The sequence below is a fragment of the Octodon degus genome, unplaced genomic scaffold, assembly GCF_000260255.1.
Source record: "Octodon degus isolate 3935 unplaced genomic scaffold, OctDeg1.0 scaffold00098, whole genome shotgun sequence".
In the NCBI taxonomy this organism is placed as follows: domain Eukaryota; kingdom Metazoa; phylum Chordata; class Mammalia; order Rodentia; family Octodontidae; genus Octodon; species Octodon degus.
The window spans coordinates 3,072,191-3,098,178 of record NW_004524674.1 but is presented as its reverse complement, the minus strand read 5'-3'; the positions used below and the strand labels follow the sequence as shown (position 1 = coordinate 3,098,178).

The 25,988-nt window shown below is 41.9% G+C and overlaps 1 protein-coding gene across 1 annotated transcript in view; it reads right to left on the bottom strand.

The window, feature by feature from the left end:
* The window catches only part of LOC101591810 (NACHT, LRR and PYD domains-containing protein 1a), a 45,896-nt gene extending 31,102 nt beyond the window's left edge, over positions 1-14,794 (bottom strand). The window contains exons 1-6 of the mRNA XM_023723361.1: positions 14,734-14,794; positions 14,049-14,235; positions 13,009-13,176; positions 10,695-10,898; positions 5,379-6,996; positions 998-1,168 (exon numbers count right to left, since the gene is read on the bottom strand). Coding sequence (XP_023579129.1) covers positions 998-1,168; positions 5,379-6,996; positions 10,695-10,898; positions 13,009-13,176; positions 14,049-14,235; positions 14,734-14,760 — 2,375 coding nt within the window. The 5' untranslated portion in view covers positions 14,761-14,794. The remainder of the gene's footprint in view (positions 1-997; positions 1,169-5,378; positions 6,997-10,694; positions 10,899-13,008; positions 13,177-14,048; positions 14,236-14,733) is intronic.
* Positions 14,795-25,988: the final 11,194 nt, after the last annotated feature.

The window sequence follows — 25,988 nt, the reverse complement described above, 5'->3', positions numbered from 1 at the left end:
TTTGCAAAGGTCACTAGAGGTCATATGTGCCATGCACTTGGGACAGTGCCTAGAAGAAGTGCCTAAAGGGTGCTGCTGCTGTGGGACTTGAAACCTTCGATGTCTCTCAGCTGTCTTTCCCAGCTGCTGTGCTTTTGCAGTCCTTCTTCCTTCCGTTACAGAGGGAGGACAAGGCTTTTGCTCAAGCGCCTTAATTCCATGTCTTCCTTCCCCTCCTCGACCTTGCTCCTGGCTCTTTGAGATCTCCACTGTGTCCCTTGTAAACCCTCTTCTGTCTATATAATATGCTCACTTTTACATATCCAAAACTAATAACCCTGGGATTCTTCAACTATTATAGTTTCAGAAATCCTAAAGTGAAATAAGCCAAGCACAGAAAAACACTGCATGATCTTACTTGTATGCGAGACCTGAAAAAAAAATGCACAGATGCAAAGAATAAAATGGTAGTTAGGAAGGAAAGGAAGGAGGAAACAGGAAATGTTATCCCCTCTGCTGGAAACTTCCTTTCCTCCTGATTCACTTGACCAAATCTTTTTTTTTTTTCATGTGGTACTGGGGATTGAACTAGGGACTTTGTGCTTACCACGCAGGCACTTATGCCACTGAGCTATCTCCCTGGCCCCTTTGCTATTCTTTAGATTTCCTTCAAATGACTCCCTGAAGGAAATTTTCTCTACTGGAGACATTGTCTGGGCCTGTTGTTACACATTTGATAGTATAATTCCTTGATCCATGTCTGTTTCTCCCCAACAGAATCCTGCCTTGGTTTGTTCCCTGTAACAACAGAAGCCTGCCTTGGTTTGTTCTCCATAACAACAGAATCCTGCCTTGGTTTGTTCCCCATAACAGCCCTTGATCTGTCATAGTGCGTAGTCAGAGATGGAATCTATGAATATTTGATGAATGGCGAGACTAATTACTCATCCTAGTCTCAGTATCTGCCTTGTTTTTTTTCACTCAGCTTGTGCAGGAGGAAAACCCAGGTCAAACTCACCACAGGGTCTCCAGGCGACAGTGAGGGTGTCTCAGTGACTCACAAAGACTCTGCATGGCAGTGTGACTTAGTAAATTTCCACTTAGATCCAGTTCCTTCAGGCTGCCAGTGTCCCTGAGGATGGAGAAGAGAACCTTCCAACTATCATTTGTTAGTGGTTTCCACGTGGACCTGAGAGAGAGAGAGAGAGAGATGAGTTATCTGTGCAGGGTCTGAGCTGCACAGTTTGGGTTCATATCACAAAGTAGGCTCTGTCCCCCTAAGCACCATGTTGTAATGGGTAGTGCCATCCCCAGGACTGACCTACCTTTCCACCTGTCCTTCACCTGCTCGGCATTCCTCCTCTGGTTTTCTCTTAATTTTACAGCCCTTGAAAGAACATATTGATGTATTCATGTTCTGTGTCCATTTCTGCCTTTGGGAATTCCTTAAGGGTATGGGCAGATAACAACTTTTCCTTTTTTCTTTTTGCATTTAGGGCAGGGCCTACAGGGTCTACAGGGTCTCCCTACCCAGATTGGACTCATACTGATCCTCCCGTTTTCAGCCTCACAAGTGTTGGGATTGCAGGTGTGCATTACCACACCCAGTCTCAATCGCACCACCATGCCCAATCTCAATCGCCATCTCAGTGTGCCCCAGGGGCTGGGCTGGCACAGCACACCAGTGATGGAACCCAGGCCGCTGCAGATAACATCTTTTTTAAAATCTGCAGTGCCCAGGATAAGGCCTGGTATATTGGAGGTGCTTGGTAGTTTGACAGACTTTCTTTCTTTAATGCATACACACCTATCTTCTTTGGTGCAGAATTCTAGAGTCTCAGAGACCAGAAGGGAAAGGAGGAGATAGATAGTGGGAACAGAGCCCAGAATGGGTGGTTTGAAGATGGAATATTGGATATGACCATATATACTTTTGTCCACATTGGTTTTTATTCATGAATTGCTCTTTCTTTCCAAGAATAGCAAGACCACAGAGGTGGTCCATAGGAGAGAGGTAGAAAGGGGAAATGTAGCAGGAGAGAATTCTTGCATCCTGGATTCCTAGATGGGAAGGACGATGAGGTTGGAGAGTGCTGAAGTAGGCTCAGGCCTGTGTGACATTCATCCATTTAATTTTTCCATTTTGACACTAATTTAGTGTTTTTCCTGGTTCTAAACTTCCACTACTAAAACTTTCTTCCAAACTTCAGGCTGGTTTCTTGCCAGGACATCCCTACTTCAACACCCCAGTAACTCTCTGACCTACTGCATCCCAATACATTCCACTCTTCACTCATTTTTCCCCTTGGGTATGCAGAGCCATGCAGAGGCAAGGAGCAGAGGCTCTGAGCCAGCTGCCTGCACTCCAGGGCTCTTTCCTTGTGCCTCATTTATCTTCTCAGCTGCCATATCAGGACAGCAATAATGGCCACAGAAGTTTTGTGAGTAGTACAAGGTGTTGCAGGATGTCCCAAAGTACTAGTGAAGTTTTAACACCTTCCGAAGTATAAATGCACATATGAATTAAAAAAAAAGATTGAAGGTGGCCAATGTTGAATGAAACAAAAAGTTAAAAATGTATCATTCAAATGTGATAAAACTAGATAGATATGATAGAAATAATTAGACCACTGAGAAATGGCTTTTTGAGGCATGTGTAGTATTTATACTGACTGAAAAAAATTAAAAATTTATCATTCAAGATGTGCAAGGATTACTTATAAGACAAATATACCTAGCAGGCTGCTCACCCTGTCAGATTCATTGCTTTAACAGCTCTGATTCATCCTCCTTTCCCTTGCCCACACCCTTGGCTGTCTTCACCATTTTTTCCTGGACTTCCCTGCTTTTGCAATGCAGCCACCTCATTCTCCTTCCCATGGGAAGGTTGGGCTGACCTAGAGCCTCTCTCCTGCCCTCATCGTTTGCTTCAGAAGCCCCTGACTTTCCCACCAGATCCTCTCCAGGCTTCATGTGCTGCTACCATCCACTCCAAAGTGCCTTGCTACTCTGGTGTCCCTGCTTCTTCTTGTTTCTACCTGGCTTTTGCCTCTGTATCTTTTCAGGACACTTCTGAAGGTCTCAGGTCAGACCACTACCACTTGAACCACCTGTAACTGTTGGAGACCGGGTCACAGAATGAATAATCACAAGGCTGTAGATGTAGCAGTGTGTACAGCTTTTTTTTGACCTGTGGTCTCAGCAATGGGCTCAGCTGCATTCCCAGGATTCCAGCAAAGAGCTCACCTGTGTCTTAAGCACTCTGGAATATGTGGTGTCCTGTTTATCAGCTTGGCCTTGGCAAGCTATTTTGTTCCCAGGGAAACAGGAAAGACTTCGAGTTAACTAGGGCAAATGTTGGGCACATGTTCACAACTTTCTATATATAACCTTGAAACCAATAAATGTAATGACTGAGCCAGAAGCTTAGTCCTCCCAACTCTGGATTTCTTTCTTTTCATTCCATCTTCCCTCTACCATGATCCCCTCTGTGAGGGCTGGACCTTTGCATGCAAGCAGGTCCCCAAGGCCAACTATCATATTTATAGCTGTGAACAACTAGAGACAGTCTAAAATGGCCAATAGGGAAATGATCAAAGCAGGCATGGTTCTCTCCTTAGTGACCATCATATGGTCATTTAAGCTTGTGCTGTATCAGACTTTTTTTTTAAACTTTAAAAAAAATGTATTTAGTACAGGGTCTCACTACATAGATTGGACTCATATAGTGATCCTCCTGTTTTCAGCCTGCTAAGCTCTGGGATTACAGGCGTGCATCACTATGCCCAGTCTCATTTGCTGTTTCAGCATTTCCCGGGGGTGGGGCTGGTACGTCATGCCAGGGATAGAACCCTGGCCACTGCACTCTGCCTAAGCAGGCGCTTTAGTCTGCTGAGCTATTTGGCTATCCCCTTAGACTTCTTAACAACAGAGGAACATAGCCTTCATATATTAAGAAAATAAAGCTGAGTATGTGACAAAATATATAGGACAGTTCAGTTTTCCTCTCTCTCTCTCTCTCTCTCTCTCTCTCTCTCTCTCTCTCTCTCTCATTTCTTTTTCCAGTACTGGGGATCAAACTCAGGACCATGTGCTTGCCAGGCAGGCACTTAAGCCTCTGAGCTATCTCCCCGACCCACATGCCCTTATTTTTTTTTGGCAATGAACATGGGTTTCATTATAAGAAAAAAGCTCTAAGAATCTGAAACTAGAAGACTCAATTAGATAAAGCCTCTTTTAATTCACTTGCATGATCACTCCCTTCATTGGGCCATGGTGGTATCTTGCCCTTACCTTTATTATTGCAGAATCACTCTGATGTAATGACTACGTGTATGATGGTTTTCTCTCCCAGTATGTGAGCCCCTTAAGGCAAGGATTATGTTTTTCAATTTGTAATTTGTAGGACCTGGGATAAGTTCATTTGTGTGTGTGTGTGTGTGTGTGTGTGTGTGTGTGTGTGTATGTATGTATGTGCATGTACTGGGAATCAAATCTAAGACCTATCACATGCTATGCAAGCACTCTACTACTGAGTCATATCCCCAGTTCTGAGTCACTGCTTAATGAATATTTATGGAATGAAACATCTTGAAAAAGGAGATAGATTTATGTTGAGAGATAATGGTCAATATTGTAACAAGGAAATCCAGGTGCAATGGTGCTTACCTATAATCCCAGAACTTGGGAGGCTGAGGCAGGAGGATAGGAAAATAGCTCTGAGCTTGAGGCCAGCCTGGGCTACATAGTGAGTTCAAGGCTAGATTGGGCTACTTAACTAGTCCCTGTCTCAAAAAGATATTGCAAAAAGAACAGAGAAACTTCAAGGAGAAGTTCAGTGTTTCTGGGTGTTCAGGATGGTTGGACAAAGCTATGTTTTCATGCTCAGATGTGAGCTTCAGGAAGAGAGACAGCAGCTATTGTAGCATCATTGATACAATAAATAAGGAACAATAGCACTCTGTCTCAGACACATGCATTCAGAGATTATGAGGGAAGATCTCAGAGCCCATGTCTTTAATGTGGTGCTTGAAGGAGCAGGTTCTCAGAGAGAAAGGATGGCAAGAAAGAAGGGCAGAGGCAAGTGAGTGCCTGATTCTTGGAGGGGATGTGGGCAATGTGAAGGTCAGTGTAAAGGTGGGAACATGTCAAACAGAAAAGGACGTTGGTTGTCAGAGAAGCTGAAGGAAAGGCAACAGGATAACTGCTCTGTCACATGGCCAGGTGTGCAGAGGATTGTAGGTAAATGGACAATGGTCAGGTTGGGAAGCCAGTAGACACTGTTGACTTTCATCCTTTATCCCTGGCACCTGGCTGCATGAAAGTGCCTCTGTGCTCAGGATATGAGAGCTTGTAGTAATGACAGAGAAGTAGAGAGAGGGGTGGTTTGGGATACTTACAGAATTACCCTGGAGGGCTTCCATCCCAGTTCCTGTAGCTCACTTTCATTTAATTGAAGCCTCTTCACATGGCTACAGAATTTAATGCAGAAAATGAACACCATGAGCTCCATGTCTGTCTGGATGCATATTCTTGTTCCATGGAAATGGGCCATCACCTGCGTGAGGAACTCCTTATCCTGAATCTCATAGAAACAATGGAGCATGTCCAGGGAGTATGAAGGCCATGGGAGGACTTCCTCTTGGATCCACTGCAGCAGCTCCCATCTCTGCTCCACAGGTGGCTTGCAGGTGAATATGTTCTCCAATACCCTGGCCCCCTGGTCACTTAAAAGGCCAAATAGGAAGTACACGGTTGGTGCCCCAAACAGGTTATGCCTTCCATACACTTTTAGTAATTTTCCCGTGACTCTGAGATTGCCAGGATGCTCATTGCTCTCCTCCTCATCCCCCAAGACACAGGACACTGCTGCAAAGAACTCCTGCATGCACCGGTGAGTGAAGCTGTAGCTCAGAGTCCTGGGGTGAGCTTGAAGGACATCCATCTTCAAGAAGGTGATGATGATGTCATCTTCTAACCTGTGCATCCTGAGGTCATCTGCACTGAACAGCGTCTTTCTTTGCCAGATGCCCTCAGCAGCCAGAGTGAAGAGGCTCCTGAATGATGTCCTTAGGTCCTGAGTCAAGAGAACCTGGGATAGGTAGTGCAGGCAGAGAGATGTAGTGGTCTGACAGGTCAGTGGGTGTTCATTCCCCTGTTCTATCTGCTGCTTCAGGCAAGTGCAGACCAGCCAGCACACCCAGGGTATGAGACACAGGGTCAAGAGCTCTGGGTTTGATTCCACCAATCTAAAGGCCTTAATTGCTTGCCTTTCATCTGTGAAATATTTGTAAAAATATTCATTTCTTCTACTCTCAGAAAAGCCGAGGACTTCCACCCAGTGTGGCTGCTTCAAAGAAGGAATGAGCTTCTGCAGAGCTGTGGTCCGAGTTGTAATTAGAAAGGAAGCCCCGGGAAGTATGGTTTTCCTTAGCAAAGAGCCCAGCAGTGCAGGCACTGGAAGTGGCTGGTTCCAGTGTGGACAGAGCTCAGAGTTTGGATCCTGTAAGACCCATTTTGGCTCATCCACACCATCCAAGATGAAGAGGAGCAGCTCTGGCCGAGACAGGACCTGCCGAATGAGAGCTGCAGAATCACTCAAGTCTTGTGCAATGAGCTCAGCCAGACTTATGACCTTGCTCCTGGCCAGCTCTCTGCAACTGAAGAAGAAAACATGTTGGAAGCAGTCCCTATAGAGCTGGCCTTGCTCCCAGCCTACCCTCACCAGTCTGGCCAGTGTTGATTTCCCAATACCAGCAGCCCCATACAGTATGACTGTGTGAGGTTCTTCTTGGATACCTGAGACAGGCCCAAATAAGTCTTGGATCTCAACCAAATGTCCTTGCTCTTCTACTGTGTTGTGATGGCAGCTTTCCCTGGCCAGGAGCTCCTGGCCTCTGAGAAGATCTTTTTGTAAAAGTAACAGATGTATGAATTTTAGGTGCAAAACTTCGTTTTTTGAAGACTGTGTGGGGCAGGGCTTCTCTGCCTTCTGGTCCTGGTATCTTTTTTTGCTTTCTAAGTAAGGGATAAAAAGATAGAACTTTAAAGTAGAGAATAGAGTTGTTCATTCATTCATTGACTCATTCATTCAACCACCAAATGAATTTAGGCATACTGCAAGTCACACATTTCCCTGGCTGCAGACATGGTATGTTTTGGCCAGTGCAGTCAGTGGAATATGGGCTTTGGAACAGAAAATTTTAGTTCAAATCTTGACTTCATCAAGTCATTCTTCCAAATCATACACCAAGTCATTCTTCAAACATTCATCAAGAAATTACTATGTTCCATGCACTGTTCTTGGGGCTGGGAATAAAGACTGAACAAATATGCATAACTTCTTCCCTCATCAAACCTATCACCAGGGCCCATAACTGTACTGGGCCTCAGTTTTCTTAGCTGCACATCAGGGATTGCATAGTCCCCTTTGTTGAAGGCTGTGGAGGCAGAGAAGATACAATAGCATCTCCTGAGCATCTGACCATTGTGGACCTTCCATATGTGTCCTTCTGGAAGCACCTGTGAGGGTCATTCCAAGGGCTCTTGTGACCCCCAAAGTGCAGTGTGCCTGAAATTGTATAGGGTGCCCTCAACAGACAATAAGTAGGGTTCCCCTGCTCCAGGACAGGCAACTCAGGCATATATTCTACGTTGTCTCCCAACATCCTCACAGCTGCTATACCTTGGATATCATTTTTCTCCATTAAACTCATGTTGAGATGAGATTGTCAGGGATATCAGTGTTCAGAGGTGTGGGTGAGTTATAGTCATCTTACAGAAATATACAAGTAGAACAACAGTACTGAAAAGCAATAACTGTTGTGCATGGTGACACATGCTTATAATCCCAGCACTTGGGAACCTGAGGCAAGAGGATCACCATGAGTGTGATGCTAGCCTGGGCTACATAGTGAGTTCAAGGACAGCCTAAACTACATAGTGAGAACTGTGTCAAAAAACAAAAACAAGGGGCTGGGGAGCTGGCTCAGTTGAATACGTGCTTCCCTGGCAAGCACAAGGGCCTTGTGTCATAAGAAGTGGATTAAGGTTTTGTGGGAATGGGGTAGCTATGGTGGGGATTGGCACACCTGTCCTCTCTGCTGCATGCATTTGTTTTCCCTTCGGCTTTTTCCCTGCCACACATGAATCATCCCAATGTCTTTAGCAGAAGTAGAGTAGCGGCATCTCTCTGATCTTGGACTTGAAGAACTGCCAGCTAAATAATCTTCTTTTCAAGTTACCTGATCTCACTTGTTCTGTTACAGAAATTCACAATAGACTAAGAGTTTCTTACAGATGTGTGCTGCCCCACACTGTACCATTTCAGGGCTTCTTCTCCTCCTGCCTCATGTTTCTGTCCTCCTACCAATACCTCCTGGAATAGACTCCCCAGTAAACTACCTGCATGCCAGCCCCAGGTCAAGGTACGTTTCTGAGGAAACCAATTTGCGACCCGCAGGAAGATGCCTCGTGAACTGTGACTACTCGGGCTCACAGGAGGGATTGTTCCCCAGAGTGGTAGCTTGCTGTTGGGGCTTTCTGCCTGCCTGCTCTGCAGTGCCACTCTGCTGTGTCACCCTGCCTTGGGACCAACCAATTATGGATTAAAATCTCTAAAAACTGTGAGTCAAATAAACTTTTCTTCCTTTAACTTTGGGAATTGGGTGTTTTTTGACTCAGCAATAAAAAACACAACTCAGACACAGCTTAAGCTGCACATTAAAAATTCATGATCCCAGTTTTAATGGTATACACCTGACACAGTGTTGGCAAATCTTCAACAGACAGGAGGCTTGCTAGATTTACTGGATGCCACCCCTGGATAGTCACCTGCTTTCCCTTACTTGCTAAAATGCTCAGAACCAATGGACTCTTTAATTATAGCAACTAATTTGTCTTCATAGTTTTCATACTTTTTTTTTTTTTTTTTTTTTGGTTCGGAACCGGGGATTGAACTCAGGCCCTTGTGCTTGCCAGGGAAGCACGTATTCAACTGAGCCAGCTCCCCAGCCCCTTGTTTTTGTTTTTTGACACAGTTCTCACTATGTAGTTTAGGCTGTCCTTGAACTCACTATGTAGCCCAGGCTGGCATCACACTCATGGTGATCCTCTTGCCTCAGGTTCCCAAGTGCTGGGATTATAAGCATGTGTCACCATGCACAACAGTTATTGCTTTTCAGTACTGTTGTTCTACTTGTATATTTCTGTAAGATGACTATAATCCTTCTCACATATCTTCTTTTCCTTCCTTTCTTGATTCTTTCCACTCTTTTCTTTTTGAATAAGAAGTAGTGTGAATAATTGTGCCAAGTGGCAGACATAGTTAGAGTCTGAGCCACATTTTAGGACTATAAATCCCACAAGTCTACTCCTAGCAGTGGCTAGAAGAGACCCTTTTAATCCAGCATCTTTCAGATTTCAAAGGCAGCATCATCTAGCATTGAGGAGCAGTGTAGCTCAGGGTTAAGACCTTGGTATCAGGAGTCTGTGTGCCTGTGGCTTCAGGATAACTGTACTCTTTGCCCGGATGCCTGAGCAAGTCAGATGTAGGGTTAAGGCGTGGATTGTGGTGTTGGGGGGGAGTACAGACTGAATTTCAGCTCTTACATTAAAAGCTGAAGTTACTATCTTTTTGATCCTCAACTTTGTCATCATCTGGCATAACAATCTCTTCCTCAAGGAGTGGTGATGAAATGTAAGCAGAATGTGAAAGTGATGCACTGGAAGCAGGGCTGAGATAGCTGGGATGTCCAGAAGGCACTTGAAGGCATGTGACCCTCCCCTCCCAGGTCCTTGGGGAGAGTGGCGCTGAGGGAAATTTGTGGAATGTGAATCTAGCTTTCTTGACCTTAGACCGATGCTCACTAAACCGGTTGGTGCATTTCCTGTGCTGGAGAAGGCAGCTGCATCTTAGTTCTAGAAGCCTCCTCGAAACAATGCCTTTCTCCTATGGCCAGACTCTAATAGGACTTTTTAACTGTACATGAAAAATGTTCAATAGATGGCAATTTAATAGAATGTAATTTTGCATAATAACAACTGGAAAATAGCTGAACCACACAGAGAAAATAAGGCTTTTCGTATTTTCAAATCGAGGCGTTTCACAGTAAAGGAAATATTAGAACATCTGGGGAAAGACTTCTTAGGTAAGATATGATGGAAATGAATATATTTTAAATTTATAATTTGTAAAATGGATTGACTAATTTTTTTAGAGGCAGAGAAAATAAATGCAGTATACTACAAGGATCATGAACTAGTATATCAAGAAATGAAGGTACAGATATTCTTCACATACTACTAAGGTTACATCTCTTACATAGATACACACACACTTTCTTCAGACATATGACACTCCTCCAGTAAAATATTATACCAGGGTAAGCTTATAGTTTTAGTACAAATCAGAGCCCTACTATTCAGCTCAACACAAAGGCAGCTTTAAAAATTGGCACTAAGATATTGTAAAGGAGAATAAAATCTCTAAAGTATTCTTTCATGATTGGGATTGCCTCTGTATAAGAAAACATTAGCTTAATACCTTTGTGTTATTTAATACCTTTGTCCTACAGCCAGACTCTAATAGCAGGAGTTTTACAGAGCTGTTTGAAGTTCACCTCTGTGCTCAGCCTGCCCACCTGGCACCCAGGGGACTGACTCTTTGTCATGACTTGGGATTCTTCGCAGTCCCCGGGAACTTGGCAAAGACTCACCTGTGCAATAATTTCCAGCAGTTCTATCCATCGTGAACCTGGTCCCAAAAGCTTCCTGATTGCTTGGCTCTGGGTCAGTGGGAAGCAGAGGTACCCAGCTCCCCAGCATGGCTGTGGCTGTAGGGGGATTAGGTGATGTCTGACTTGGAGACTCGTGCGTTGGAGAACTTGAAAGTGCTTGGTCGAAGAGCGGGGAAGGTTTTTCTTGGGGGAAATGACAGGAAAGAAATGACTCGTTACAGAAAATCCATTATTTTGGAGACACACATTTTGAACTGCCACAAAATCCTGTGAGATGAGTGTTTTATTTTAAAAGTCACCTAAAGGCAGATGCACAGTTTTGTGTTCTTAGTAAATGCTCTGAAACTTGCCTGTGGGAGTGCAGTGTACGTTAGATAGAAAGATTTTGACAAATCACTTGTGTGGGTGTGGTCCCTACTTTAAGTGATAAGAAATAGTTTCCTGCAACATTTGAAGGAGGATGATTTGTGCTTACTGCCAATTTTACTAAGCAGTGAAACTCAGACTGAGATTAAGTGCAGAGGGAAATGCTCTATGTTGTAGAGAAGGGAAAGGGCAGGTGAATTGTATACTGCAGAGGAAGGGGCAAAAAGGTGAGGCATGGCAGTAGGGGCATAAGTGAAATATTTGTGGGAGAAAGGGTGTCAGCAGTTTAGCATTGTAACATATTTTTAGTAGAAACTTCACTCAGACTTTTTCCTGTGTGTTACTGGAGATTGAACTCACACATGATAGGTCAATATTGTGCCAATGAGTTATGTTCTCAGCTTTAACATTTTTCTTTTATGTTTAAATTTTAAGGTAGGGTCTCACTAAATTTCTTCAGGTGGCCTTGATCTTGTGATCTTCCTGTCTCTGCCTCTCAAGTACTGGGATTTATAGTGTGTGTCCACACCCGTCTGTAAATGATTCTTTTTGTGTGTAAAGTTGAAAGAGGTGCAAATTCAGCATTGTGGAGTGAGATGTGGTCCAAACAGTAGTCATGAAGTTTTGTGAGGGCTTAGAAGAGAAACATTAAAGAGAGAGGGGTTGAAGGTACATGGTCCACTAAGCAAGAAGTAAAGTTAGGGTGAAACTTGAGAATAATGGAGTCTGAGCCTATAACCACCACTGTCAGGGTGTGGGCACAAGAAGGGTGATGACAGTATGCTCAGAGGAAAGTGAGAGGAAGAGAGGGAGGACTGAGACTTTCACAAAGCAGCAGCAGGATAGGGGAGGGAATGACAGCCTCATTTGTGGAGTTTTCTAGATTCTGGCCCTGGCTTTGTCTGTAAGTGCACGTGAGATTGGACAAGTGAGCTACACTGTCTAGTACTTTGCTACAGGGAAGAGGTGACCACTTTGAAGTGTAATGAGAAAAGGAAGAGGCAATGATGTGGCTGAGGTTTGTTGCCTGGGTGGCTGAGATAATAGAGATGAAAAAAATAAGGGAAGTCACTACAAAATGGACCTTGATTTATATCCCCCTTTTTTGTTTTGTTTTGTCAGAGATGGGTGTTCCATTGTCGTTTAAATATTGTAAGTGCTTGAATTCAGCAAAATAACCCAATATAGTCCAATAGTCCATAATAGTAGTGGGTTAAATATATATGTATATATAATATATATCTGTATATACAAAATAAGATAGGTATACAGATACTTTCTCTCAATGAGAAGAGAGATTTGTACTAATACTATTTAGAGAAGATATCATGTCTGCATCTTGTACTCTGAATAACTACTATGAAGACAACAATATGCAATGTGCTAATTATTGTAACTGTCCTGCTAGCCTGTTTTGAAACTGCCTCATTGCTATTTCTTTCTCATTAAAATTAATATAAAAAAGAAAATAAAAAAAAAAAAAAAAAAAAAAGAGAAGTCAGGGAAGAGAAGTGGCTGGTGTTGAGGAATATGCCCAGGCTCTTGTTATCTCTGTGGGGAAGTGAGTCCTGGATCTTTTGAACCAGCCTGACCCCACAGATCTTCATCACCCACAAATATTATAAGTGTACTTTGCCTGGGCAAGGACCCTGACACACATAGATACAGTGAGGTAACACTTACTGCCAGACCCACACGTGTGTTTCAGTTTCCCATATGTGAGATGGAAAGGGAACAGTTTTGGCACTGGAAGATCCCTCAGAAATCATTTCTAGCCACATCCCTCTCATATCCCATTCTTCCTTCTCCATCTTTCCTCCACAATTCCTCATCCCAGGGCTCATACAGGTCTATGCTTACATTTGAGGACTCATAGGCTGATTTATAGCCCCACCCAGTGATCAAGGCACAAGTCAGCAAGCCTCACCTCTCATATGGTGTCCAGACATGTCAGGCAGCCCTGTCAAAATTCTTTTCTCCAGAGGGTTCTCCAAGGACTCAGAGCCCAAGAACCCCAGCACTGCTGTGGAGGTTGGCCAGCTGGGGGATGCCATGTTGGGTGTACTTGGAGAGCTGAGGAATGAGAAACCATGGCCTATGGGAAAGAGACAGAGGTTGGGGGCTTGTCAGAGGTCAAGGATCAGGAGCTAGGGAGCTGAGCCTGGGGTCCCTCATATTAAGCCAATCCCCTGTCTAGGGTGAGAGAGATTAGAAGGAAGACACAACTCACTTCACAGTCTCCTTCATAGGTACATTCAGAGAAAGATGCACTGGGGAAAAAGTCTTGATGTGGGGTCCAGGAAATTTGTATAAGTAGCTATCATTTCTCTGAGTAAATTAACAGTACTTTCTGAGCTTTCTGAGGCTCTAAACTACTTCCTACCAGGGCTATGGATAGTATTAACAAGAGTTCATATTTATTTAACATTTACTGTACATTAGACTTTGCTAAATATTTAATATGAATGGTTACTTCTAACCTTCACACAGCTTAGGGAGTTAGGATTTTCCTCTCCCACTTCACAGGTAGAAACAAAAGTAGAGAGCAGTGAATTGACTTGCTCAGGGTGATAGAGAAGAACTTGGATCTGCCTCTGCCCAGCTCCCAAGTCTGTGATTTTAACAGCAGTGTGGAACAAGTTCTCTTGGGAGCTGGGCTTGAAACACATGCCCATCCCTCATAGTACCCTTATTAATGGCATCCTCTCTCATCTCCAGTCTTGGCAGTGCATCTTCCAAGGCATTGTGAGGACCACATTGGAGCCTGAAAATGTACCTGACTAGAAGAGGATGTGGGACTCTGGATCCCAGCAAGGCCCTCCCAGCAATGCACAAAGATCCATCCTCCTCTAGGGCATAGATGTTCCTTCAAGTGCACAATTTCAAGTTATCAATGAGGCCTGGAAGGAGAGTTTATTTGTGGTGATGGTGTCCCTGTGGTGATGTAGAGAGCCTTTGTCTACTCACTTGTTGTCAGATGTGGTGCTTCCTTGACACTGGTGGATGGACAGCAGTGTTTCTTCTTCAAGGAGTAGATGTTCGGAGGCCAGTACTGCTGCTCCTCATTCTGAGTCACTAAGACTTTGTTGCTTGCCTTCTTTGAACTGGCTGGTATAGTCTCAGCAGAGCTTCCAAAATGTGCTGTGTTGTCTAGCTGAAAGGGGAATTCTTTCAGCACCTTTTTTTCCAGTAGCTCTGAGTAATAGGCCAGCTGTCCCTGGACTTGGATGGCCACCCCTTTTCTACGCAAGACAGACTTGGGGATGGCCATGGGGGTGGTGGGTGAGTGGGTTGGGGTGTATGAAAGATATCAGGCAGGCAGAGTACAGAGATCTCCATTTGCCTTGAATCTTATTGTCTCCCAGTGCAAAACCATGAGTAAGCCATTTCTCTTGGCCTGTCATTCAGAACCCAGTTTTGTAAATCTTAGATTCTCTACAAATGATTAGTACTAGGAACAGTACTAAGGGAGAGAAAAAGGGTAGAAAAAGCCAGAGGATGGAGGATCCCTAAGGAGAGTGGTGGAGTCTAGAAGCAGCCAGATGATGTTTGGGGAGGAGAGAAGGGATCAGGGCTTATGGGAAATGGGAATAGGAAAATGGAGAGAGGGGGGTATGGAGGAATGGGAAGATGGAGTGTGAGTGACACTTACTGTTCTATGCTTCTCAGATTCTTCCATATTCTGGGACCTGGGCTTCTGGGATCAAACTTTGAGCTGCAGCACTCACTGGAGTTGAAGTGAGGGGAGATGCCATCCAGCGGATGGGCTCGGAGCTGAGGACGCAGCTCAGGGCTGCCCAATTGCAGGTCTCTTGAGAAATTTTCTGGCCCTGTGAAGCAAGCAGGGAGAATAGCCTGAGCTGGGCACAGCAGGAAGAAGTCACCCAGATGAGACTGAAAGGGGTGTGGCCAGAGAAGAGGAAGGGACAGGACAGGGCTATGAAGCCACAGGAGCAGACACGTAAAACACACACATATACATAAACTATCCTGTCATCCATCCCCCAGAGCCTGCCTACAGAGCCAGGGGCTAGGGAATCAGTTCCTGGCTCTTAAGATGGATAGGATCCCTAGGTCACTTTAGTACATAAAATTAGAATCAGGCCAGGGAGCACCTTTTCTAGCCTTGCTGATTTTGGAGATTTTCTGAGCCTCATTGCTCATAGTTTGAGGGCCACTGATACACGTGTCTCAGATCCAGGGTCTGTGTGGGTGGCCCAGCAATCTGCTAGTAAACATGTTCTCCTAAAGCAGAACCGTCCCTGGCTCATCATGCAAAGGCAGACAGCCAGGGAGACAAGCACAGCTGTTCCTCTTTTTTCAAATTAGAGGAACTTGAGGATTTTAGGTGGAAGAATATTGTTGCCCAATTGTTGTGAAATAACACCAGCAACTTCTGCACATTGTCTTGATTTAGCTTGGGCTGCAGGCTTGGTGAGTTTCAACCCATATCTTCATTACCCACTCACTGAGCTTGTGATTTACTCTGCTCATGTATTGAAGGTAACATGATTTATATACCAAGTGGATTTGTTCTAGCAAATGTTCTTGCTTTCCTTTTTTTTTTTTTTTTTTTTTGGTACTGGGGATTGAACTCAGGACCTTGCACTTGCCATGCAAAGTGCTTATTCTACTGAGCTATCTCCCCAGCCCCTTAGCAAATGTTTTTGGTGTAACCCAGATCTGAGCTCTTGGTGATGCTTCCTCCCACCCCAGCCTTCCCTGTTCAAGGACTTGTTATTTTCAGCTTCAGGCCCAAAACGCTAGGTTTCCTTTGAATCTTCTTCTTCTTCTTATTTTTTGGCGGAACTGGGGATTGAACTCAGGCCCTTGTGCTTGACAGGGAAGCGCTTATTCTACTGAGCTATCTCCCTGGCCCAAAAAGTTCACAAGTATTTTTATTTTTATTTATTTATTTTTTTTGGCTCTCTCAGGATGCCTTAAGTGCAGTTCTGGTAAGGCATGAGGATCTGGGGTTCCAACCACAGTATCCTGAGACTGAGTGCTTTGTTTAGCAGGCACTTGAACAACTGAGGTAATAGGCAGGCCCCCTCTTTGAATCTTGAACCCTATCTTTTTCTCAAACCTCATTCCAATCTAGAAATTCCTATTGGCACAATCTTTTAAGCTATTATTCATACAGTTTCATAATTGTGTCCTGTAGGTTTGGTGTATTCCCTTCAGAATTTCTCATTCTTTTTGTTTCTAAAATTTTATTCTTTATTTATTTATATTATTTTTAAAATCTTACCCATTCCTTCAATCTTTTATTTTTGAACCTTAAGTAGTTTATTTAAATATAGATGTTCCCCCTAAATACAAAAACTGGAAGTCAAAGCCTATTATTTCCAGCGTGATAAGCATGTAAATTTCTGAGTCCAGAAAACTGAAATTGAAGTAATGTCAAACACAATAGAATTACACTTTCTTGGGTTGGAAAACAGTTGAAATATGGCATTAGCACATTCAGAGAAAGGCAAAAGTAACAAAGATGCTCCACTTACCATATGCTGGCAAGCTTTACTCCTTCAGTCTTCATTGTATGAATAAAAGAACTTGAGACAATTTAACTCAAATTTAATAAAATGTTTCCCAAGCAATGTTTTGACCAGACACCCAAGGTTTCAATTATGAGCACTGACAGTGTCCACATATACAACGGCAATTTTAGTTATAAAGGACTTAATCATTTTCTAATATTAGCCTAGTTTTTTTTTTTTTTTACACTGTTTATTCACGTATGCCCATTGCCAAATGGAATGTTGTTGGTAAAACTAAAATTGGTTTGTGAGTGTTTTCTGCAGTATCTGTGAAGACTGATTTCCATGCTGGCGCTGCATGCATTCAAGCATTAATAATGCACAGAGGCCCAGAATTAGGGCAGCAAGAGAGCGTATTCACACACTAGCACGCCCCATTCCCCTTTTCATTTTTATATTTATTTATTTATTATATTTTGTATGTTAGGGAAGGGGCTACAGGGTGTTCAGGATCTCACTACTAGATCAGACTCATAGTGATCTGCCTGTTTACAGCTTCCCAAGAGCTGGGATTACAGGCGCCATTCCCCTTTTTATTGCTTGCTTTGCTTAGTACTTTTAAAACTAAATAAAAATCTTGATTTCAATGTTCAATTGCTGAAGCAAAAGTAGCAGGAGGGCACATACTTAGGGCTTCAATAAAAGAAAGTGTAAGCACTAGCTGGTGCAGAATAGTAGAAAATTGAAAGCTCTTCTTAACCAGGGTTTTCCAAAGAAAATGACAGCTCACACCAACATGATTTAGGTTAAAATATATTCAAGGAATAACACAATGTGTTCTTTGGGAATTTAAGAACTTGCAGACTATCCAAATTCGAATCTAGGGTTTTGGGGAGTGTGATGCTTGTACTAAGCCATTGTGCTACATTCCTGCTGCATTGAACAGTTTTGAACAATTACACCTAAAGTATCCTTGGTTTCATTCAGCAAAACATATGGGGTAGACAGGAGAAAGCATGCCAGAAAGTTAGGGAATCAGTAATGCATGATTTTTATTCTCTTGCTGTGAATGCTTTTATTGAGGTAAGGGAAAAAAATCCAAAAGAACTCAAGATTTAAAAACTGGGCCTCTTGTGTGCTTTGAACAGAAAAATCAAAAACAAGTATTCACTAACTAGGTTAGACATAGGGGCTTAGTGATTGTGTATCTCAAAAAATCAGTGGCTTTTAATGTAGGAGAGGGAAAACATCCACTATTACTGCTATCATATCCACCACTTCTACCACCAGATCCATAACCAGCCACAGGGACTTCCAGAGCTTCTTCCTCCAAAATTGCCCCTTTCAGGGTCCATAATTTGACTGCTATTGTCCACCATAATTTCCCAAATCATTACAGTTCCCACCCCCACTGTAGTTACCACCACTAGAATTTCAGAGAGGGAAGTAGATATTTTTTATTCTCAAAAACTATGGCAGCAGTTCAAACGTGAATACAGGTAAGTACAGAATGAAGATGTTCTAAACACAGCCAGGACTCAGAAAATCTAATACAGTAAAAATCATGAATACATTTACAAAGAAAATACACAAAACTGTAAGAATTTTGAGATTTTTCATTTAAAAGCACTCTTAACATTCTTAAATTCACAAATACGCTAATTTAAATACCAAGCCCATTTTATCTAAAACACACTTTGCAAACATACAGATATCTATTCTCTTCACATGTCAGTGTCCATTTGTATCATGGTTTGAAATGGGAAGAATAGATTTATTCTCATTAATCTGCAAGTGAGTAGGTGTTTTTTTATAGTTAACTTTCGCAGAATTCGTACAAAATAGTAATTAACAATGATCTTCCTTACTTTTTAACTCAGGGAAACATCTTCAAAAATACATTTTGTGAAGTGTACTAAAATGCAGAAAAATAGAATTACACAAATATTGAAAAGTTAGAAATTCCTTAATTTTTTATTCCTAGTATTGAAACCACAGTTTACAGGGCAATATACCTGATGTAATGAAAAGGAAGAAAAAGACAAAGCTACAACAGATAAAAGCTCTCAGGAATGTACATCTAGTTGACACTACATTGCATTAATCGATAGGTGCACTTTTTATACACTGTGGCTATGAAAATCCTGAACCAGAAAGGTTTCCTTCTTAAGCTGCAGTAACTTTTCTTTCTTTCTTTTGCTCCGAATGCCTTCAGGGCAGGTTTGGCTGGCTTGAGTTGGGATGAACCAGAGCAACCTGAGCCTGACTGCTTTGTTGAAGCAGCCACTTAAAGAGCTGAGCTAAAGGGCAGGCCCCCTGCAGTAACTTTTCTGACTATGGATCATTGATCCTTCTGTGGCAGATTTTTACAGTTCCTCTAATGCATTTGGGACGACTGTCTCAAAGTAATCTGCAGCTTCCTGACAACTCCTCACTCTTTCTCGTGCTAAGAACTATAGCCCTTTATGTGGTTTTTAAAAAACCTTCTGCTACCATATCCACTTCCCCCACCAGATCCATAACCACTACTGCAGGGACCGCCAGAGCTTCTTGCATCAAAACTGCCCCCTTTATGGGTCCACAATTTTTTTCATTGGATATATCTTATTCTATCTTTTTCCTTTTAATGAGAAAAAAAGATAAAGCAGCAATGAAACAGTTTCAAAATAGGTTAGTAGGACAGTTACAATAATTAATACATTGCATATTGTTGTCTTCATGTCAGTTATTCAGAGGATAAGATACAGACATGATATCTTGTCTAAACAATATTAGTACAAACTTTTCTTCTTGTTGACCTAATAGAAAGTAGCTGTATATCTATGCTACCTATTTTGTATATACATATATATGTATTTTTTTCACTACAAAATATCCTTCATTTATATTCCCTTTTTGTATTGTTTTGTCAGAGATGCATGTTTCATTGTTTTTAGGGAGGTTATATTTGGAGAAGTCTTTAAGGGACCTTTATATACTTGATAACAGTCCATAGATTGTAGGTACTTTTTTTTTTTTTTTTGTATTTTTTAGGGAAGGGTCTACAGGGTGTTCAGGGTCTCACTACTAGATCGGACTCATAGTAATCTACCTGTTTACTGCCTCCCAAGAGCTGGGATTACAGGTGCACTCCACCATGCCCAGTCTCAATTGCCATCTCAGCATGTCCTGGGGGTGGGGCCGGCACGGCAGGCCCAGGAATCAAAAACCCCCAGCCCCTGTGCCTACTCGCAGGCGCTTTAATCTGCTGAACTATTTGGCTGGTCCAGATTGTAGGCACTTGAATTCAGCAAAATAACCCACTATACTCTAATAGTTATGGGTCCATAATTTCTGCTGTTGCCCACTATAATTTCCCAAATCATTATAGTTCCCACCACCACCATAGTTCCCACCACCAAATTTTCCTCCCGTGTTGTAACCATCACATCCTCCTCCTCTACCGCCACCACTGTATCCATCACCTTGGTTTCCATATCAATAGAAATTAATGCTACAATTATCTCATATATAATTATAATTATCTTATATATAATTATCTCATAGTTTTTCTTTTTTTCCTCTTTTCCCTCATCTCAGTTGTTCTTTCCTTTTGGGATGTTTCTTTCCCTTTCACAATATCTACTGGACCTTTCAGATTTTATTTTATTCATTTTTAATTTTGTTCTCTTTTTGTATTTAGGACAGGGTGTACAGGGTGTACAGGGTGTACAGGGTGGACAGGGTCTCATTGCGTAGATTGGATTTGTAGTGATCCTCCTGTTTACAGCCTCCCAAGTGCTGGGATTACAGGTGTGAGCCACCACATCCAGTCTTAGTCGCAGTCTCAGTGTGCCCTGGGGCTGGGGCTGGCACTGCAGGCTAGGAGATCAAACTTCTGGCTGCTGCATTGCCTAAGCAAGAGCTTTAATCCACTGAGCTATTTGGCCAGCCCCCTTTCAGATTTTTTTTTTTTAACTCTTTCAGCTTATTTCACTAGGAAGAAAACACAATGTTTACACATGTGAGTCTGATTTATTTCACTTATAAGTATGATCTCTAGGTGAATCTATTTACCTATAAAAGCCCCAAGTTTATCTTTCTTTATAGCTCAGTGATACTACAGAGTATATTACTATGTCATATCTTTTTATCTATTCCTCTTATTCTTTTTTTTTTTGGCAGAGTCTCGATATGTAGTTTAGGCTGGTCTGGAGCTTGCAGAGATTCCCGGCCTCAGCCTCATTACAGGGTGTACCACTATGCCCAGCTCAAAATTTCTTATTCTTTTGAAGCAGAAGATAAAAGAGAACCCTAACAAGGCCACTCAGACAGGGAGTAAGATAAAGGGTATCTTTATTGCCAGCGTTCCTTAAGGGACTAATGAGAGCCCCAAATAGGGTCTTGATTTTACTTTTATACTGGTCTTATTTTATGGGGCAACCTTGTACTGGTGAGCTATTGTCAGGCATAGTTACAGAAGCAGAAGTGAAACAGCAGTGGGGTGTCATAATAGTGCGGAACAGTTGGAAAGGGAGAGTGGAGAGTTCTGGTAAACTTCTTAAGTCTGTTATGCTCTGCTGACATTACATTGTAGCTATACTTGCATATAGCTGAGGTCAAAATTATCGATCCCCTCAGGGAGTTTAGCTACATCAACTTCCCAGGGAGCTTGCTGGCCCCACAGTTAACCCATTGTTGTCACCCCAAAGAGGTGGTCTTCTCTCTTATTCCCCCATTGAGGCTTGCTGAAGAGCCTCACCTCTTATTTTAATTTTCCTCATCAGGTTTTTATAAAAATTTGTAGCATGTTTACACAGTCTTTCATAGACTGATACCCTTTAGCTCACATAATATGGGAGGTTGTTTTTCTATCTGCGGTAGTTTTTATCATATAATTTCAGACCTGCATTGTCTCTGGTAACAGATAAGGGATAGCCAAGTAGATTCCTATGATAGCAACAAATCCTCTCACTGTGGTTCTAAACACCTAAAAGTTAGGTATCTCCACCCACCTAGTAGAGAAAAACTCCCCAAGCAGATCTGTTATTCACGCCTGCAGAAGCATGGCATTCAAGAAGAAGCCAGTAGCTTCCCCACGCAGCTCAACCAGCTAGTAGTTGCCTCACACAGCTCAAACTGCAGAGAGCCAATTCCATGGAAAACATGCTGTGCCTGCCAACCCCCAACCCCGTTCTGCCCTTTCTATCCATTAGCCCTGGAACCTCTACTTAGTGACCCCAAATTTTGCAACACTTCAGCAATGCCTGCCTACCCCACCTAAACTCCTATAAAACACGCTCTCCCCCCATGCTTAGGGGTGGGTAGGCAATTGTCTTTTCACCCTTAGCCTAGCCGCACCTGATCTGCAATTAAGTCCTTGCATCTTGTTTAAACTTTGCCTGTTTTGGTGGTCTCAGCTGTGTGTTGGTGCCCTAACACTAAAGTTGAGAACCATTCTCTAAGTTTTTTTTTTGTTGTTGTTGTTGAGGTAGAGTTTTTCTATGCCGTTTAGGCTAGCCTTGAACTTACTTTGTAGCCTATGCTGGCCTCAAATTCATAGTGATCCTCCTGCCCTGGGATTACAGGCGTGCAGCACCATGCCCTCTTTCATGGGCTAACTTGTGTTCTCTTACTGATTTCTTTTATTACCCATCATTGATCATTTATCTGAAGGCAACAATTGAACTTCCCACAAACTCTTCCTTCTTTAGCTAGAGGTAATCCAGTGTTAATCTATTTTGATATACTGTGTTTTGAATTTTTGTCTGTTGGTTAACTAAGAGATTTAGTGTATGAGCGGTTTCACTGGTTATAATTTCTAGTACAGTTTATAGTGTAATTATTTTATTTAAGATATAAAAGAGAGTTTGATGTCCGTACATCCCATCCTCAGCTAGAGTGGCCAGCCCACAGTATTGGATTATATTTTTTTGGTGGCCATTTATCATCTTTTAAAATTACCTCTGGTTATACTCTTTTTCTCACAGAAGCGGGCATATACAGGGTAGCCCAACAATTCCCATTGGTGTAAGGCAGGAAGAAGGACAGTTTGAGTCTGGGAGTCGAGTATAGGCTCTATTTTCACATAGCCAATATCACCCCTTGGAAGCTGACCAATGGATGGAGGCAGTGATATCTTTTATTTGGGGCTCAGGTCCAGGAACTGAGCTATGGAATTTGATTTATTTTTGTTTTCCCATCATTTTGTATTCTCTCATGTCAGGTCCCCACACGTCATGAGGTAAATAAAAGCGGAGAGATTAAGGGGCATCATAGCTGCCTAGGCAACAAACCACATGGTCCCTAGCTTTTAGATTTTGTCCTTTCAGTCTTATCTGGGGTCCTAGCTTATTTCTTCAATTATTTACAGTCTAGAGTTCAAATTCCTGAGCAGTTTCAGTCTCAGGCTTGAAGCAGAGGGGCAGGGTACTATTTCTTGGTTTATAGATCTTATATACAATCAGGTGGTGAGTACAGGTTCCTACAATCTGCTCATCACAGGTATTATACTTATGAAAGAGCAAAATGGTCTCAATTAAGTTTCTTATACAGAAAACGCCCAGACACGGATGATAGTCATCATGTTCCTGGCAGCATCCCTGCTGTATATACAATTTTTGGTATAAAAAAGATGAGAATCCTTAGTAAAAGTGGTTGATACCAGCTAAACATCATATCCACAAGAGGAAAGTCAAGGCCAGCAGATACTTTTTGTTATATTTGCATTTGGTTGGGGAAGTCTTAGTGAGGTCTATGGAAAAGAACAAGATTAAAGGCCCAAGTGCAGTTAAAGACAAGGAAAGAGAGTTCACTGCTGACAGTGTCAAAGAAAGTGAGCTCCTGAGAATATGTTCCTCAGGCTGCTGCTGTGTGTAGACTATGTGTACAGACTACAGCAGGGCTGTTGTCTCTTGGTGATGTTCCTGACATCGCTATTGGTGTCCTATGGCCCAGTGAGGGTTTCCTCCAGGTTAGGATGACTTTGGTGTCACTGTGGGGATTCCTGGAGCAGCCTCAGTCTGGAGTTGCTGCCCTTTTCATCCAGTTGGGATGGATCCAAATGGGGATTCTGTCTACTTGTGGTGTGGTGGGGGTAGTCAAAATGACTCTTAGTGGCCCAGGAAGCTTGGCTGCACAGTTAACCCTGAGTTGTCCAATTTCACACTGAGGAGGTGGCCACCTCTCTCATTTTCATTGCCATCAAACTGTGATATTCATCGACTTTGCCTCTAAGCCCTGATATTCTTTCTCCAATTGATTTAGTCATTGGATTCTTCAACTGAGTTTTAAAATTTACTCCTTGACTTTTTCATTTACAGGAGGCTGTTTTTGAGACTCTCTCTTTATAGATTTTCTCTAGCAGATGCTGTACCATTTTCTGTAATTCATTCATCTGTTTACCTATGTCTTCTTTGAAGCTTGATTATTTGTAAATTCAATTTTTTGAATTTCTGTTTAGCAATTCAACCACAACAGCTACTGAAGAGTTGTGAATATTTCTAGAAGTCATGTTATTTTTCTTTTTATATTGTTTGTGTTTCTATACTGAGTTTTGTGCTTTTCCCCCATTTTTTTTATTTTAAATAGAAAAAACAATAAAAGTCAATGATATAGAATTTCAAAACAAGATAATAGGAAAGTAACAATGGTTAATATATTGTGTATTGTTATTTTTAAAGTAGTTGCTCAGATTATAAGACATAAGCATATAAGATTGATCAAACAATATATGCATAGGCTGTTCATTCAGTGAACTAAAACAAATTAGTGGTTTAGCGATCTTATCTTATCATATCATATATATCTATATTTTTCTCCCTTTCTTTTTCCAATCCCAATTATTCTTTCCTTCTGGGCAGTTTCTTTCTGTTTTATAATATCCATTGTAGATTTTGGATCTTATTTACTCTTTCAGTTTCTTACACTAGGGAGATAATACACTGTTTACACATGTGAGTCTGAAGTATTTCAGTTATGAGTATAGTCTCATTGCATCCATTTACTTATAAAAGCCACGAATTTGTCCTTCTTTATGGCTCAATAGTACTGCATTGTGTAAAAATACCAAGTCCTTTTTATCCATTCCTGAGTTGTTACTTGGATTGTTTCCAAGATTTATCTATTATAAATTGTGCTGCTATCAGAATATATATATATATTGCTGTGGCATGATGTTTTCAATTCTTCTGGAGAAATACGTGGGTCAAATGTGACCTCTAGGCCTAGTTTTTAAGGTGTCCACAGTGGTTGTACTAGTCTACACTCTTACCAACTAAGGAGAATGGTTCCTTTTTCCTCACAGCCCTTCCAGCATTTATTATTGGTTAATTTCTTGATGATAGCCATTCTTTCTGGGGTGAGGTGGAATCTCAGCATTGTTTCAATTTGCATTTTCAAATGACCAATAATGTTTAACATTTTTTCATGTATTTATTTGTTATTTGTATTTCTTCATCTGAGAATTGCATGTTCATCTCAAATGCTCACATTTGAATTAGGTCTTTGAATTTAGGAAGCCTGATTTTTTTAGCTCTTTATATATTCTAGATAGAAGTATTTTGTCTAAGGGAAAGTAGGATAATTTTTTCCCATTATGTAAATTTTCTAATCACCCTAATGGTGATTTGTTTTGGTGGGTAGAATCTTTTTAATAAGGTGAGATCCTAGTTGTTGATTCTTTGAAGTATTTCTCATGCAGTTTGGTTTTTATTCATGAACTCTACTTCTATGTCTTCAAGATTTTCACCTATTTTGTCTTCCAGTAGATTGAGAATTACTGTCTTAATATTTAGATCTTTGATCTATTTAGACTTTAGTTTAGTGTCTTAGGTATGTAAAGAGCCAGTTGTTTCAGCACCACTTATTAAAGAGGCTGTCTTTCTTTCAGTGAATGTTTGGCACGTTTGTCAAAGATAAGGTGCCTGAGTGTGTTTGTAATTGCATCTGCATCTTCTAATCTGTTCCACTGATTCTCAGGTCTGGTTCTTTTTGCCAGTACCATGCTGATTTTATCACAGTAGGGTTTTTTTTTTTTTTTTTTTTTTTTGTATTTAGGACAGGGTGTGCAGGGTGTACAGGGTCTCACTGTGTAGATCGGACTCATAGTGATCCTCCTGTTTACAGCCTCCCAAGTGCTGGGATAACAGGCACGTGTCACCATGCCCTGTCAGTGAGACCCAGGCGTGGGGCCAGCATGGCAGGCCAGGCAATCAAACTCTTGGCCTCTGTGTCTTCCTAAGCAGGCATTTTAATCTCCTGAGCTATTTGGCTGGCCCTGTCACAGTAGCTCTGAACTATAACTTCAAGTCAGAGATTCTGCTGCTTCCTGCTTTTCCTTTGTTGCCGCAGATTGATTACCTTTGTTATTCTATGTTTCTGCTTGTTTCAGATGAATTTTAGGAATGTTTTCTCTAGTTCTGTGAGATATGCTAATGATATTTTGATT